At 43.2% G+C, this 13,361-nt stretch overlaps 1 protein-coding gene across 1 annotated transcript in view; it reads left to right on the top strand.

Moving 5' to 3' along the window:
* LOC121622182 (MAM domain-containing glycosylphosphatidylinositol anchor protein 2-like) overlaps positions 1 to 13,361 on the top strand; it is a 162,344-nt gene that overhangs the window by 98,858 nt on the left and 50,125 nt on the right. The window contains exons 7-9 of the mRNA XM_041959068.1: positions 7 to 98; positions 192 to 429; positions 12,802 to 13,122. Coding sequence (XP_041815002.1) covers positions 7 to 98; positions 192 to 429; positions 12,802 to 13,122 — 651 coding nt within the window. The remainder of the gene's footprint in view (positions 1 to 6; positions 99 to 191; positions 430 to 12,801; positions 13,123 to 13,361) is intronic.

Genomic DNA, 13,361 nt, shown 5'->3' with positions numbered 1-13,361 from the left:
TCACAGCTTTGAAAAAGGGCCGATTCTGGATCACGCCTGACCCCTACCACAATGACGACAACATCCAGATTGGACGTGAAGTGAAGATCTCCTGTCAGGTAGAGTAAACACACGTATGTGTGTATGCATAAAATAACAGGTTTTGATTACTAATCAGAGCAGCACAAATAACGACATGCTGAATGGCCCAGGTGGAGGCGACCCCACCAGAGGAGCTGACTTTTAGCTGGCTGAAGAACGGCCGTGCCCTGCGGAGCTCTGAGCGGATGGTCATCACCCAGACGGACCCCGACATCTCCCCCGGGACCACCAACCTGGACATCATAGACCTGAAGTTCACTGACTTCGGCACGTACACCTGCGTGGCCGCGTTGAAGGGAGGAGGCATCCCTGAGATCAGCATTGACGTTAACATCTCCTCCACAACTGGTGAGCCTCACACCCCTTTGTGTCAGTGACCCATCTACACACCCCCCCGAGCACATAACGCACACACATGCACACACAGAGACATCTTATAGCAGCTTTAGTCATACACACATGCTTTAGAAGAACATGAGAGACATTTGAAAATTCCTATTGACAAGTAAAGACAAAAATACGGCAGTGTTTCTTGGACTGTGTGGCTTGGTGACTTCTATCATCCTCCATGTTTTTACAGCTATTAAGTACAGTAGGTGAAATTACTGTTGACAGTCTAATAAGCATTTACAACTGACCTTTGTCATAGATGCACTATATGTGACATTATAGATAGATTAACAAATGAATACATGATCTTTATGTAAATATGCTAAAATTGTTATCCTGTAGGAGAGCTTTAATAATAATAACCTATACCAAAGTGTTTTTGGAGCTTAGGATTCCAAATACGACTTGTTTGCATCTGTCAGTTTGATCAACCATTATTTTAAGTATAAGGTGGTAAAGTTGCACTTCTTATTCTTCAGCTGCAGCCTAGATGCTTCTGCTATTTCTCCAGAAAAAAACAGAAGAAAGGCTGGCCCATTATATGCAAACCAGGCAATTGGGAATGTGTTTGCATTTACAGTAAATTGTGGGGATGGTCAGAAGGCTGGTGCATAGTTTCAGGACAATTGAGATGTATGAGAAAAAGCATGTGGGAACATACACAGGCATGTGGGGTTTTATAAATCCATTGCATGTTTCCTGTTTTGTGTGTGCACAGACATCTATTCTTAAATATGCACAGAGTTGTATACATTTGTAAGAAAAGTTTTCCTTTAGATGTTTTCACACTCACTTCTTGTGGTATAAAGCCATGCAGACACTTCGGGTTTTATCTGCCCAAGGTTTTCACACATCTGCCACTGAGACGTGTGCACCCCGACACAATGAAGGTGAACCGAGTCTTGTCTGAGCTACTTACAATTTTTTTTTCTTTATAACCTGTGTCAGAAAATATTTCCCTGTTCGTTCAATTGTAAAAACTCAATTCACCGCCATTGTCCTGCGGGTGCAGAGTAAATCTCAAAGGCCTCAAAAACTCAGAATATCAAAACTTAAGCAGACAAAAGCAAAGCTTTCTGCTCAATTTGTGTGTGTGATGAGAGTGTGAGTGAGATTTGAGTGAACTGACCCTTTAAGCCCTGTTCCGGGACCGTCTCCACATTGTATGTACTCTTCAGACTGTTGTTCACTGCCTGACTAAATTCCAATAATCTGTCCCAGGCTTAGAAATGTTCAAGAAACACTGTCAACTTCTGTAATTTCTAGTCACTGCAGACAATTATATTACAGCATCAACACCACTGTATCGCAATGACTGTTCAGTCGGACACCTGTGAACCAAAGCTCCCATCAATCCGACTAATCAGAGACTAAACATCCATCGTCCTCCCATCTAATTGGCTGCTTCCGCCACTGTTCCAACTAACGTTTGTATACATGAACAGCATGTTAATAACACAACATACCAGTCCACCGTGTCTGCCGAGCTGCATCACTGAAGCTTCAATCATGCCATGTCAAGTAGTCTCCTAGAAACAGAGCAGCATTACAGCAGCCGCTCATTGTGTCTTTCAGATACTCTGCTGCTCTCTTGTACATCAGTCGTTTCAAAAGAAGGCAAGACGTAGGTGCTTAGATAATAAAATCAGTTTTCAATCTTTAAAAGACCAAATCTGCTGTCAAACATGTACTTTTCTTTCTTTTGTTTTAGATTTTAACATCAATCAGCCCTGTCGCTGTCAGATTTTATAAGAAGCCTGGAACAGCTTCACAGGCAACAAAAGAGAGCCTGGCTTTTAGAAGATTGCTACATAGCAAATTTATTACAGTTAACAATACGTTTTGTACTTACTCAATTCATGCAGGTTCTGCAATAATGGTGAAATGCAATGGTGAGAGAGACAAAGCGATAGCACTCCTCGTCTTTATCTGTAATCTGCAGTGTGAGGTCAATCAATGAGCGGCAAATGTGAGGTAATGCTCCGGTGTCACCGCGCATTACTTCATCGCCCATCAACTTTTCAGAGGAGTGTGACTCAATCGACTCCACGCCTGCAGAGACGCCACCGGGAGTCTCCTGCTTGCCGTTCGCTTGTCCCAGTTTTCCAGCTCTTCCATGTGGGGGATTCCCATGGGCTGGTGTTGCTGCTGGCGTAGGGGCTATCTGGTTTTCGCTATGAATTTACTGCCATGTGTTCGGTACTGATAAGTGGCTTTTGGGTTGTGTGATATGTTGCGACTCGTGATTGGGTTCATAGCGAACTTTATTTCCCCTCTTTATGCACACACACACACACTCACACATATGCACTCACGACTCATCGACGGGCGGTTCTGCACACTCACGGACCCTTACCTCCTCTCACTTTCTTGTTTTTTTTTTTTCTATCACACACACGCCTCGCTGCCACTCACAGCGTGAACATGAAAGCCGTGTGTCGACCTTGGGTGCATAATTATTGTTAGATAATCCTTTGATAATCCCTGCGCTATAAAACAGTGGGATCAATCGCACCTGCCAAGATTGTTTCCTCATTATCTTTTAAGTAGTGCAGTCTCTTCTTTTGGAGTGCCTGGGCGATGCCAATGCATTAACACAGATCCTTTAATGTGTAAAAAAAAAAAAAAACTGTTGTCTGACTGAGGAAATAACCGAGGAAATGACTGACTCTATTTTGATCACTTGAAATGAAAGGTTTCCTTAAGGCTTGGATGTGATTGCTTCTTAAGCTTTCATTGTTCCAGTCAGATGTGTGGGTATGAAATATTATGAAAGTGTTGCATTGTCATCGAGCTGTTCCTGTCATAGGAAATAATATATTGAATTTTGCTTCTGGCAGTTACAATTCCGGCTGCTTTACCTGCATGTGGCTGGGCTGTTTTCCTGGAGAATGCCTGTTATGTGTGGCATTTCTTTCAGTCAGGCTTATGCCACGAATCAGAAAAGTGTCTTCACTGAGCGGCACAGTATAGCTGCTGTGTACTAAAGCGCCTTGTGCCTCTGCCTTGCCATACGCCTGCAGCCTGTTTTGGGGTGAATAAGCCCTGTTTTTGTTCCTCTGCCTGTTCTCCTGAAGGGAGAAAGCCCGAGCTGCAATTAGAAGTCTTAATAAAAGCGTTTAGAGGAGATTACGCTGCAGGTCTGCCAGGGTTTCGTGCTGGGTAAGTGGTTGGAAAGCGATTGAGCCTAAAGTGTCTCTAGTCTGAACACTATGGAGCTTGCTGGTTGTTCCAGTATTGGCTCCCGTTCCAGATTCCAAACCCAGGCTTAGCCCCAGCCCACATCACGTTCGTAGAAAAGAGAATATTTTTTATCGTCTGGTCCTTCAACTTTTGATGAACACTGATTTCAACAGCCATCATGATTTCTCCAGTTTGCAAAACAGCACTAATGTTTACTATCACGACACACTCATTAAATAAGATGGTCTTTTTCTCATTGGGGCTCCCAGAGATTGCAGGGCTAATGTTTATTTATGAGCGTGGTCAGGAAACGAGGACACAGACCTCCCCTTTGGATACTGTCAGGATTAAGGACCACAAGACAGAGGAACAGCTGAAAAGAGTTACGAGCATTAGTGTAAAACATAAAACATCCCATAAACTTCTAACAGGAACCAGCTGATTAATCCTCTCATGAGTCTGTGTGTTAACGTGTGTTTAGTTGAGTGTGTCTTGCAGGATTATCATTAGCTGATATCATTATTGACATCTACGGTGGTGACTCTGAAATGTGATTTGGCTTCAGTTTGGAACGACCCAGGGGCAGATCAGGATTCTTCTAAATCAGGGGCCACAAAGAGGGCATAATTTGCACAGCAATTGCAGGGACGCAGACTTGGCATATTGTGTGTGAGCCTTCTGATGACTATTAAGCAAAGAATATAACCACAAAGCCTGCCTATCAGCACATCAAGTTGGGGTTGAATCGTCTTTGAAGAGATGAACACGAAATTTAATTATTTATTTATATACAGTAGCGTTTCAAAATTCAGCCAACGGAGTGCTCTGAAGCAAACAGGGGAACTTCAGGGGCCAATCAGATTTTATCTCGGCTCAGTGCCCCTGTGGCCCCGCCCCTGGATCCGCCCATGGAATTACCACTGGGGCCATCTTAGATATAATTACAGATGGATTCATGACATTTAAAGCCAGTTTTCAACACTGACTCACAAAGCTGAAAAATGCTTATTGCACTCACTGTATTATGCGTGTGATAAGCGCTGGATTCTGCCAGAAACGTTACTGTTGATACATCTTAGCATCAGCACACGTCAGGAGCTCATCGTCGCTCTGATTGATGATCACAAAGCAAGTTTAAGGATTGAAAGTCACCTCTTTGTTCTTGTGAGGGAGATAAATCCTCCCATGATGAGTCCCTCGGTTAGTATCCGGCTCACACCTGAAACTCTGGCACCACCCAGTGTTTCTGTCAATCTCAAGAATCACTGCAGTTAATGAATTAAGCAAATCAATTAAGTGCTCAGTTGATTAAGAACGAGCTGGTTTAATAAACACAATGTACAAGCTCTTTTTTTTCCAAATTGAATTTGAGTCGTCTGAAGCTTGCAGCAGGCTTACTCGTCTCTGTCTATCCTCTTTTCAACCATCCCGTTGTCTGTTTGACTCTGATTCGTCATGAGCTGCCATCATCCGAGTGACCGTGCCACATGTGACTCCAACACAGGCGGCATGACCGCTGGCTGTTGACCGGACTGATGTTCTTGTTTCCGCAGCAAATTCACTGACCTCAATAAAGAGAAACCTGGTCTGCATCCTGACTCACCTACAGGGTGCAAAGGTTGAACTGCTGTTTGGTCACAGTGGGTGGAAACAGTTTGTTTGCTGCTTTTATCTTTCATATTTGGACATGTGGGGTTTTCACAGAGTGTAGGTCTAGCTTCTGATCGCACGTCCATTCTCTTTTATCGTTTTTTCTTTGGCATTGTGTTTGTGCAGCAGGAAATCCAGCTGCTCCAACAACTAAACACACATTGAAAAATATAAAGAAATATATCCTGTGAGCAGTGTAACTTTTTCAATGTGTCTGCTCTTCACTTTGTTGAAAGTTCCATCATATATAGATCATTTTCAAATGAATAGACTAAATGAAAGGAGTACATCTGATTTTTCAATTGATGACTGGCTGAGCCCTATCTTAAAATATCTTTAAAAATTTCTTAATATTTTCTCAAACATTTGATCCTTGATTTCAGATGGTAGTGGGCAACGGCAGACATTTATAGCTGAAACTGTTGATTTTACCAGCTGATCTGACTGTTTTTGTCAGCTGTAACTTGCTAGTTAATTAAGCTAACATTAGTGCCTTCCGCTGGTTGAAAGCACCATCTCCAGTTGACTTTTCCATGTTTCAAGTTGACTTGTTTTAAAAGCAGAATCCTTAGATGTGAACTTGACGGCTACATTCATGATATCAAGATTATCTAAAAGATTAAGGCTAAGTCCACGTCTTTAGCTAAAGTTGCTGCCGTGTGAACTTCCTCAAATCTAATTAAAAGCCAATAACATTAGCCTAAAGACACTCATTTTCTTAGTGTAAACCATAAGCCCACAAGCAAATGTAGTTATTTAATGATGTTTTCCAAGTAATGCAGGGTTAGTACTGTAGGTGGTAAGATAGTTAGCCAAACATGTTGACATGCTAACCAGGTTGCAGTTTACAGCAGACCAGACACACTGTTTAATTCATTAGTAAAACATTTTTTCTTACACTATATGTCAATGTCTATCTCTAGAAAAAAAATACCACCCTCCATACTTTTTAAGTGCAGTGCCTAGCTCTTGCTACAGCCCCATGCACACTGCTTCAACATGCTGATAAATCCAAAGTTTAACAGACCTGCAGTGTCTAGTTATGTTCACTATGATATGATTGGACAATCGCTGTTCAGGGTCGCAAACAGTCAGTTAGGTACTATTTATGTCTGAAATGCAACATGACTTCCTCTAAAATTTAAATGATTGCCCCATCCATTCACTGAAATTGATAATGACAAAAATAATGTGTTTTTGAGTGAATACTGTGCAGTCAAAAAAAAAAAAATGAAATTGGATATCTCAGATCACTAAAATGCAAAATTAACTGTGCACTAGGCTGAAATAATGACCTCTGAGAGCAGCAGATCCCAGCACCTGAATAACAAGCCAATAGAGGTCCGGAAACAAGCCCATGAGCTGTGAAGTGGGATGAAGGGGCCTAACAGCTGTCCCAAAGCTGTGATGCTGTCCTGGGAAATCTGCCATATGACACCAGTGGATGCCACAGTCATGGCACTTCTAGAATGATAGGCATATAACCACCTGGCACCATATGTCAGCACAACACCTGTGATATTTGCGGGGAAGACTGTCGATGCTGAAACTGTCAGAGTAGATCAACACTGTAGTCAGCAAACACAAACATGTACATTTACGGAGGTCTGGAAAATCAAAGGGCGGCAGTGGACCTGCAGTGGTATTTCGGTCGTATGGTGACCAGTTTTCACTTTGTGGTAAGTCCATAAAATATGTTAATGAGACTAGATACCTCAGCACATTATGCCCAGTGTGCCTGCATATAGCCTCAGCTGCACCACCTGAAGTCATGCTTTATGGAGGTGGCCATCTGGGAAATCACCTCTCTGTCCAGCTGGGAATATCAAGGAGGGAAACATGAATAAGAAGCACAGTTCCCTCCCTCATTAACTACTGCCGAGGCCCCTTGAGCGATGTACATAAACTTTGGTCCTTCCAGGAGAGTTGCTCACTTCTGAAGTGGTGGTACTGGAGCTGTGTATTTGTGCGTTTTGAAGCTGGGCAGTGGGAATTCTTTTTACTCTGCCTGGTTGGGTAATTGTTAAAAAACATAAGGGCAACATGACAGAGAGCAGCGTGACCACAAATCCAACTGCAACCCATGAGAACTTTGGTATTGAAAACCACAGGAATTCACAAGGAGGTTTGTGTGATTGATTGCCAAGAGCCTTTCTCCTGAGATTTCCCCTGAGACTGTCTGATCCAAGATGGCGGCACGGAAGTAGCACACACTTTTCCTCCCCCAGGTCATCAGACACCTCAATATTGAGTGACACAACTGCAAATTTGCACTGTCTTTAGCAAATTTGCACTTTCTTGCTCTGTTCATACATGGTACTTCATGCACTAGTCTCTGTAGGTCTGTATAGTCTATATAGTCTGGAGGAAGATCCGTGTACTAGCTGTATATGGTTGAAATGACAATAAAGACAGTCTACAGTCTAGAGCTCAAAAACAGACACAGTAGTTTGTCAGTATGTATCACTGCAGTGCATAATGCAAATTTTAATACATCTCAGGACATTTATTACATGTCAGTAACTCGGGGACACAGATGTTGCTCTCTCTCTCTCTCACACACACACACACACACACAGATTCACAAACATGTCTACAGTGGACCTCTGGGACTCTCTCTGTCCCCAGAGGTCCAGGGCTCAGAGGAGCAGAGAGTCCTGTCACATTGTGACCAGCTCGTTGGCCTCAAGCTGCCTAAATACACACTCTAACACATACAGATGCACACTCTGCAGGAGTTGCAGTAGTAGTGAGAGTGCAATGTTGCCATGGTGATGGGGAGTGATGTCACAGCACTTACCTGAAAAGGGGGCAGCGGGAATGTTGTTTATTCTCAAAAACATCCGTGTGCACCACTCTGACTCCCGTTGCTGTAAGAAAGTGCAAGTGCCAGATATTTCCATGTTTTGCAGTCAGCTCACATTGCACCAAAAGGCTCCAGCAATCAGCCTCTACACTTAGAGGATCATTCCAACTGAGGCCCAAGAGATGTGCAGCACTCGGAGGCCAAACAAGCAGGTCCAGTCCCTAATTTAAAGCCCACAAAGTACACAGGCACACACACACGCACACAAACACACACACACACGGATGCAGTATTTTCAGTCAGCAACAACGATGAGAAGCATCCCATTGAGGAACTGAGGCAGGATCACAGCATGGTGTCACCCGTGGGCGAGAACCGAAACACTCAGCTATACACACATGCACAAGCAGAGACATAAAACCACGTAAGCGCACACTATGCAAGCATACGCACACAGAAGGCATGCCCTGCAGGCACCGCTGGCATTTGGATGGCTTTTGGCACAATGAGAGTACAGTGAAGACCAGTAACGGGCTTTCTGCCACGCTGAGCAGCTCAGTGGTCAGTCTCACACACAGAGGCAGGGTGTTCGCTTGGAAAGAGAGAGCACGAGGAAGGATAAGATACAGAATAAGCAAGAGAGTGATGGGCGAGTGTCTGTGTGCATGTATGCCTGTATGCGTTTCCGTGATGGTGCAGACTGAGACAATGGCAGCTGATAGCCAGTATTTGTGCTGCCAAACCCAACAGGCAGACAACTGTAATTGCCTGCTTAATCTGGGCTGTGGAGAGGCCAGGTGTAATGATGGCAACTCAGTGAATACACCTCGCTAATGAATGCTTGCTGCTCTCCTCCTATACTGCTGCTGTCAATTCATCATTTCACGGTTTGGACCCAAGGAAACATTGGGAAAAGTGGAGAAAATATGCGGTGGGAAGGAATATGTCTGCTCTTGACACCTGGCTGCCTCAATTGAGACATTGTGTGAATACCAATAAGCAAATCATAAGAATGAAATGAGTGTCCACTGTCATTGTCTCTGCAGAGATCTTTTTTTGCTGCTCCTTTGGTGCCAAACAGCATTGCCAAGACTGAACTGTGAAAGACCAGTCTTCATTATCTCACGTGAATGACACTGACATGTTTATGCAGTCATTGCAGTACATGAAAAATCATAGATAATTGTTTAACTATCATTATACAATGAATACTCAGTGCAGTATTTCCTACAAACAGTAGAATTGGTTTAAAGCTGCCACGATCAATATGTTTATATTAACAATGGAGCAAATGACTGTGTGTGAAAGGTTTTCCCTTGTGAATGTGAAATCACAAGTAACTATCACCTAACTACAGTTCCTCTCAGCTCTGTGGAGCATTTTAGCATCTTTCAGCACGCAGTTTTGGTTTTAGGGCCCACAGCTTGACTGTTATGGTTCACTCCCACCACTCTCATCAGCATCGTTTATGGAAACAGCAGGCAGCTGTGTTAAAAGTGGAGCATCTAGTTGCCAGAGAGCCAGACATTTCCTTTAAGAATTTGTGAATACCACCATGTATCTGCTGGATGTGTAAATAGACCATTAACAAGTTTGCCATATCAACTTGTGAGGTGTTGGTTGGTGTGATGTTCACAGCTTGTTGGGCTTATTATGGGTTTTAGGTTCTTGGGAAAGCTGTAGGAAATATGTTTTGCAAGTTTTTAGACCCTCTCGTACTGGAAATTCACATTCTCATTGCGCACCCTGGAGTCATCAGTGAGATAAGTTTACAGCTGGTGTACAGTTGGTATGGTTTCATTTTTAAGTGAGAATTGGGTTGAGCAAAACTTTAGAATCAGGGCTGCATGTTGAGTTTTTCCTTGTTTCTGCCAGTTTGATTAAACAGTAGCTTGCATCCGGTTTTAGGTATTGTGCTTCCAGCATTTTGAGTTAATATCTTTTGACTTACTTACAGAACAAAAGAAATAGCCACAGCACTGAGATGGCCGTGGGATCACTACCTCTCACCCAGACAGAAATGGGGTCAAAAGAAATACAGCTGGACTGTTTCGTTTTCTGGAGATTGCAAGTGATTTCATCACCATGAAACTTCAATGTGGCTTGACTTCATTCCAGCTGCAGCATTGTTTGGGCAGAATGACAGTGATTCGAAAATCATCAGGGAAGCATGACACGGTTTCATCATTGCTGAGAAGATTTTCACTCCTCAACTCGCTGGCTGTAAACTATTTTTGGGAGCCGTGCTACAAAATAGTCTTGGAGTCTGCTGATGGTTTGGACTCACACAAAAATACATGAACACGCAAATACACACGCAGCACTCTAGGAGCCGGCGCAATTTGCCAGGTTTACTAATTAAACAAATTTACTTGGCCAGCATGCTTGATGAGGAACTCGAGTGCCTGATCCAACCTGCTAGTTTTCCTGCTTTCCAAACATAGAACACATACACACAGAGACACACTCAAGGAAACCTGCAAATGTGTCCAGCAATTTGGCACCTTGCACTTCTTTTATTATTCATTGTTCACTTTCAGCCAGGCTTTAAAATGTCCGTTAAACAAAGGCTATATATTTATTGGGTCATATTTCGTTACAAGGCCAGCAATAATGCTATATCAGCGCTGGGAGGGTTCTGTTGTAAATGCTCTGAATTATATGACGCTGTGCTGAGATTGAGTAGCTGCATGAGGAGGAGCGCAGAGAAGTAAAATGCTGAGGAAACTGATGGTAATGATGCAAGTGATGGTGACTGTGTGAAGACTTATGAATGTTGTAATGACGGGGGGTGAAAGTCATCCTGAAAAATAGTGTTGTGATAAGGAAGTGATGACAGTGATGTGATGAAGAACGTTGTGAAGAAAATGTTGCAATGATGATGATAATGCTGTGATGCTGATGATTGTAATGCGAATGCTGACAATGGTGATGCTATCTTTAAAAGGGCAATGTAATATAGTATCGTTAGCAGATGTAGATGGTGTTTGTTTATACAAAGACTATCAGTTGGATTTGGACATTCTTATTTAGTGACTTCTAGCGTATTTCCACTGAGACCTTTTCCAGGAACCCAAGAACTATTTCAGGAACCTTTCTTCCATTTCGACTGGAGGGACCCTGGACTACATTTAGTTCCCCTGCCATAGTTACTACTGACAAAATTGTCCCTGCTCTTTGGGGAGTAGCTTTTGATCCCGCTGGGGCCCAGTTTACAGGGCTGAACGTCACTGGTTAGTCAAACATAAAACAACAACTGTTACAACATCTGTACAGCTTCATTTGCACAGTAAGCAAATAGTATCAGAACAAGGATGAGGGTCAGATCGAAAATTTATGGATATTAAAAACAAATTTAGGTTGCCAATTGTCTGACTAGTCTAAAAAAAGCAAAGTAAAGAGAGAGTATGTGCAAACAAGATAGATAGCGCTTGAGCAGCGATCAAGTCAACATAGTGAGTGCATCGAGGAATTTCAAATAAATATGTAGCTCCAGCCAGGACAGAGAGTTAGCTTAGCTTAGCATACAGACTGAAAGCAAAGGGAGACAGCTAGACTGGCTCTGTCCAAAGAGAAAAACAAAAAACAATTAACTTGTTATATGTCATTATTGGACTAGTCCAACAGTTCTTCAGATTCAGTTAAAAAGCAAATGGGGATTCGCAAAGGGGAGTTTTAGTTCCTGGTTAAGGTCCAGAGTTTAGTTCCTGTGGCTCCTTAGTACCTGGAAACTCAAAGGAGCTACTGTTGAGCATTGATCTCCTTTACACCTTGCGTTAAAATGTGTTTTGAGTGATCAGATTGTAATCAGATACCTCTTGACCACATGAAAGTGCAGGTTAAATGCACCCAAGACAGATCGTGATCCAATTGATGCATTGTGACCACATTGAACACTAGTGTAAATGCAATTGCATTTTCAGCCCACATAAAACAACTATGTGGGTGTAAATAACACCAATAACTGGGTTGCATTCTCCTGCAAATAAAATTAAAAGTTTGATGGAACATACAAAGGTTTGACACCCAGTCTTTATCTTTAAAGGTCCCCATCACTATCCTCTCCCACCAGTCTTGACTGTGTTCCCGCATCCAGGTCGTCTCTGGACAATTGCACTAATTAAAGTAGCTGCATAACAACAGCATTCCCCTCTGCTTTTGTCTTCAGCATTCCAGTGACGGCTTCCTCCCCCACTTAGAAAAGCAATTAGAAGTCTGTACAATAGGGAAGCCATCGGATCTCAGTCAGATCTAATATTAATACCAGGTGTATATGTTATCAGGTTAAAACATATATATATATAGATAGAAGACACATTTTAATACAAGGTGTAAAGGGGGTCATTTTCTTCGACTCTTCTGGTCACAAAGTGCATTTGCTTGTCAGCTCTTCATTGCATTGTTCGTTGTTTGCCATTGCTTGATTGCATTAAACTTCCTCACTGCTGCCTTCCATGATGGTTTGACTTAAAGTACATGCTCAGATTGTCCAGTCCCAGCTGTTAGCCATTGCTGCTGCTAATATCCGCATGACCCTTCCATACAAGCTGTGTTTGTGGCTGAGACTCAGCTTCATTGCCATTGCAACTTGGATGTTCATTCGCTTCCCCCCATACCTTCCACGCCACTTTCCCCCCGAGTCGACCATTTCCTCTTACCCCGTCTGCTGACTTTCTAGAGCCCCATATCAGTCCCTCCTCTGTTTTTCTCTTTCTTAGTTCCCCCCAACCTGACAGTCCCTCGGGGCAAGTCCCCCCTGGTGGCCCGCGAGGGTGACACAGTGGAGCTGGAGTGCCTTGTTTCAGGGAAACCCAAGCCCATCATCCTGTGGTCACGGGCTGACAAGGAGGCACCGATGCCGGATGGCAACATGCAGATGGAGAGCTACGACGGTGTGCTGCGTATTGTTAATGTGTCCAGGGAGATGACGGGCTCGTACCGCTGCCAGACCAGCCAGTATAATGGCTTCAACGTAAAGCCCCGGGAGGCCGTGGTGGAGCTGATTGTACAATGTGAGTAGACAGACTGTGGGTATTTTTGTCTATGTTTCTGTGTCCGTGTTTGTGTATATATACATGCTGCGGTCTTGTGGTATAACTAGCAGTGATGTAGTATGTGTGTGTCTATGTATGGTGCGTCATTGTCTCTGATGTTTTTTCTATGTGTGCAGGGTAATTAATCTTTATGTGTTCTAGTCCGGTGTGACTAAAATTGAACATTCTCCCATTTCTTTCTTCCCACGCCCATCCAA

This window comes from Chelmon rostratus, chromosome 18 (assembly GCF_017976325.1).
Source record: "Chelmon rostratus isolate fCheRos1 chromosome 18, fCheRos1.pri, whole genome shotgun sequence".
Lineage (NCBI taxonomy): Eukaryota > Metazoa > Chordata > Actinopteri > Chaetodontiformes > Chaetodontidae > Chelmon > Chelmon rostratus.
This window is presented reverse-complemented; position numbering and strand designations above follow the sequence as displayed.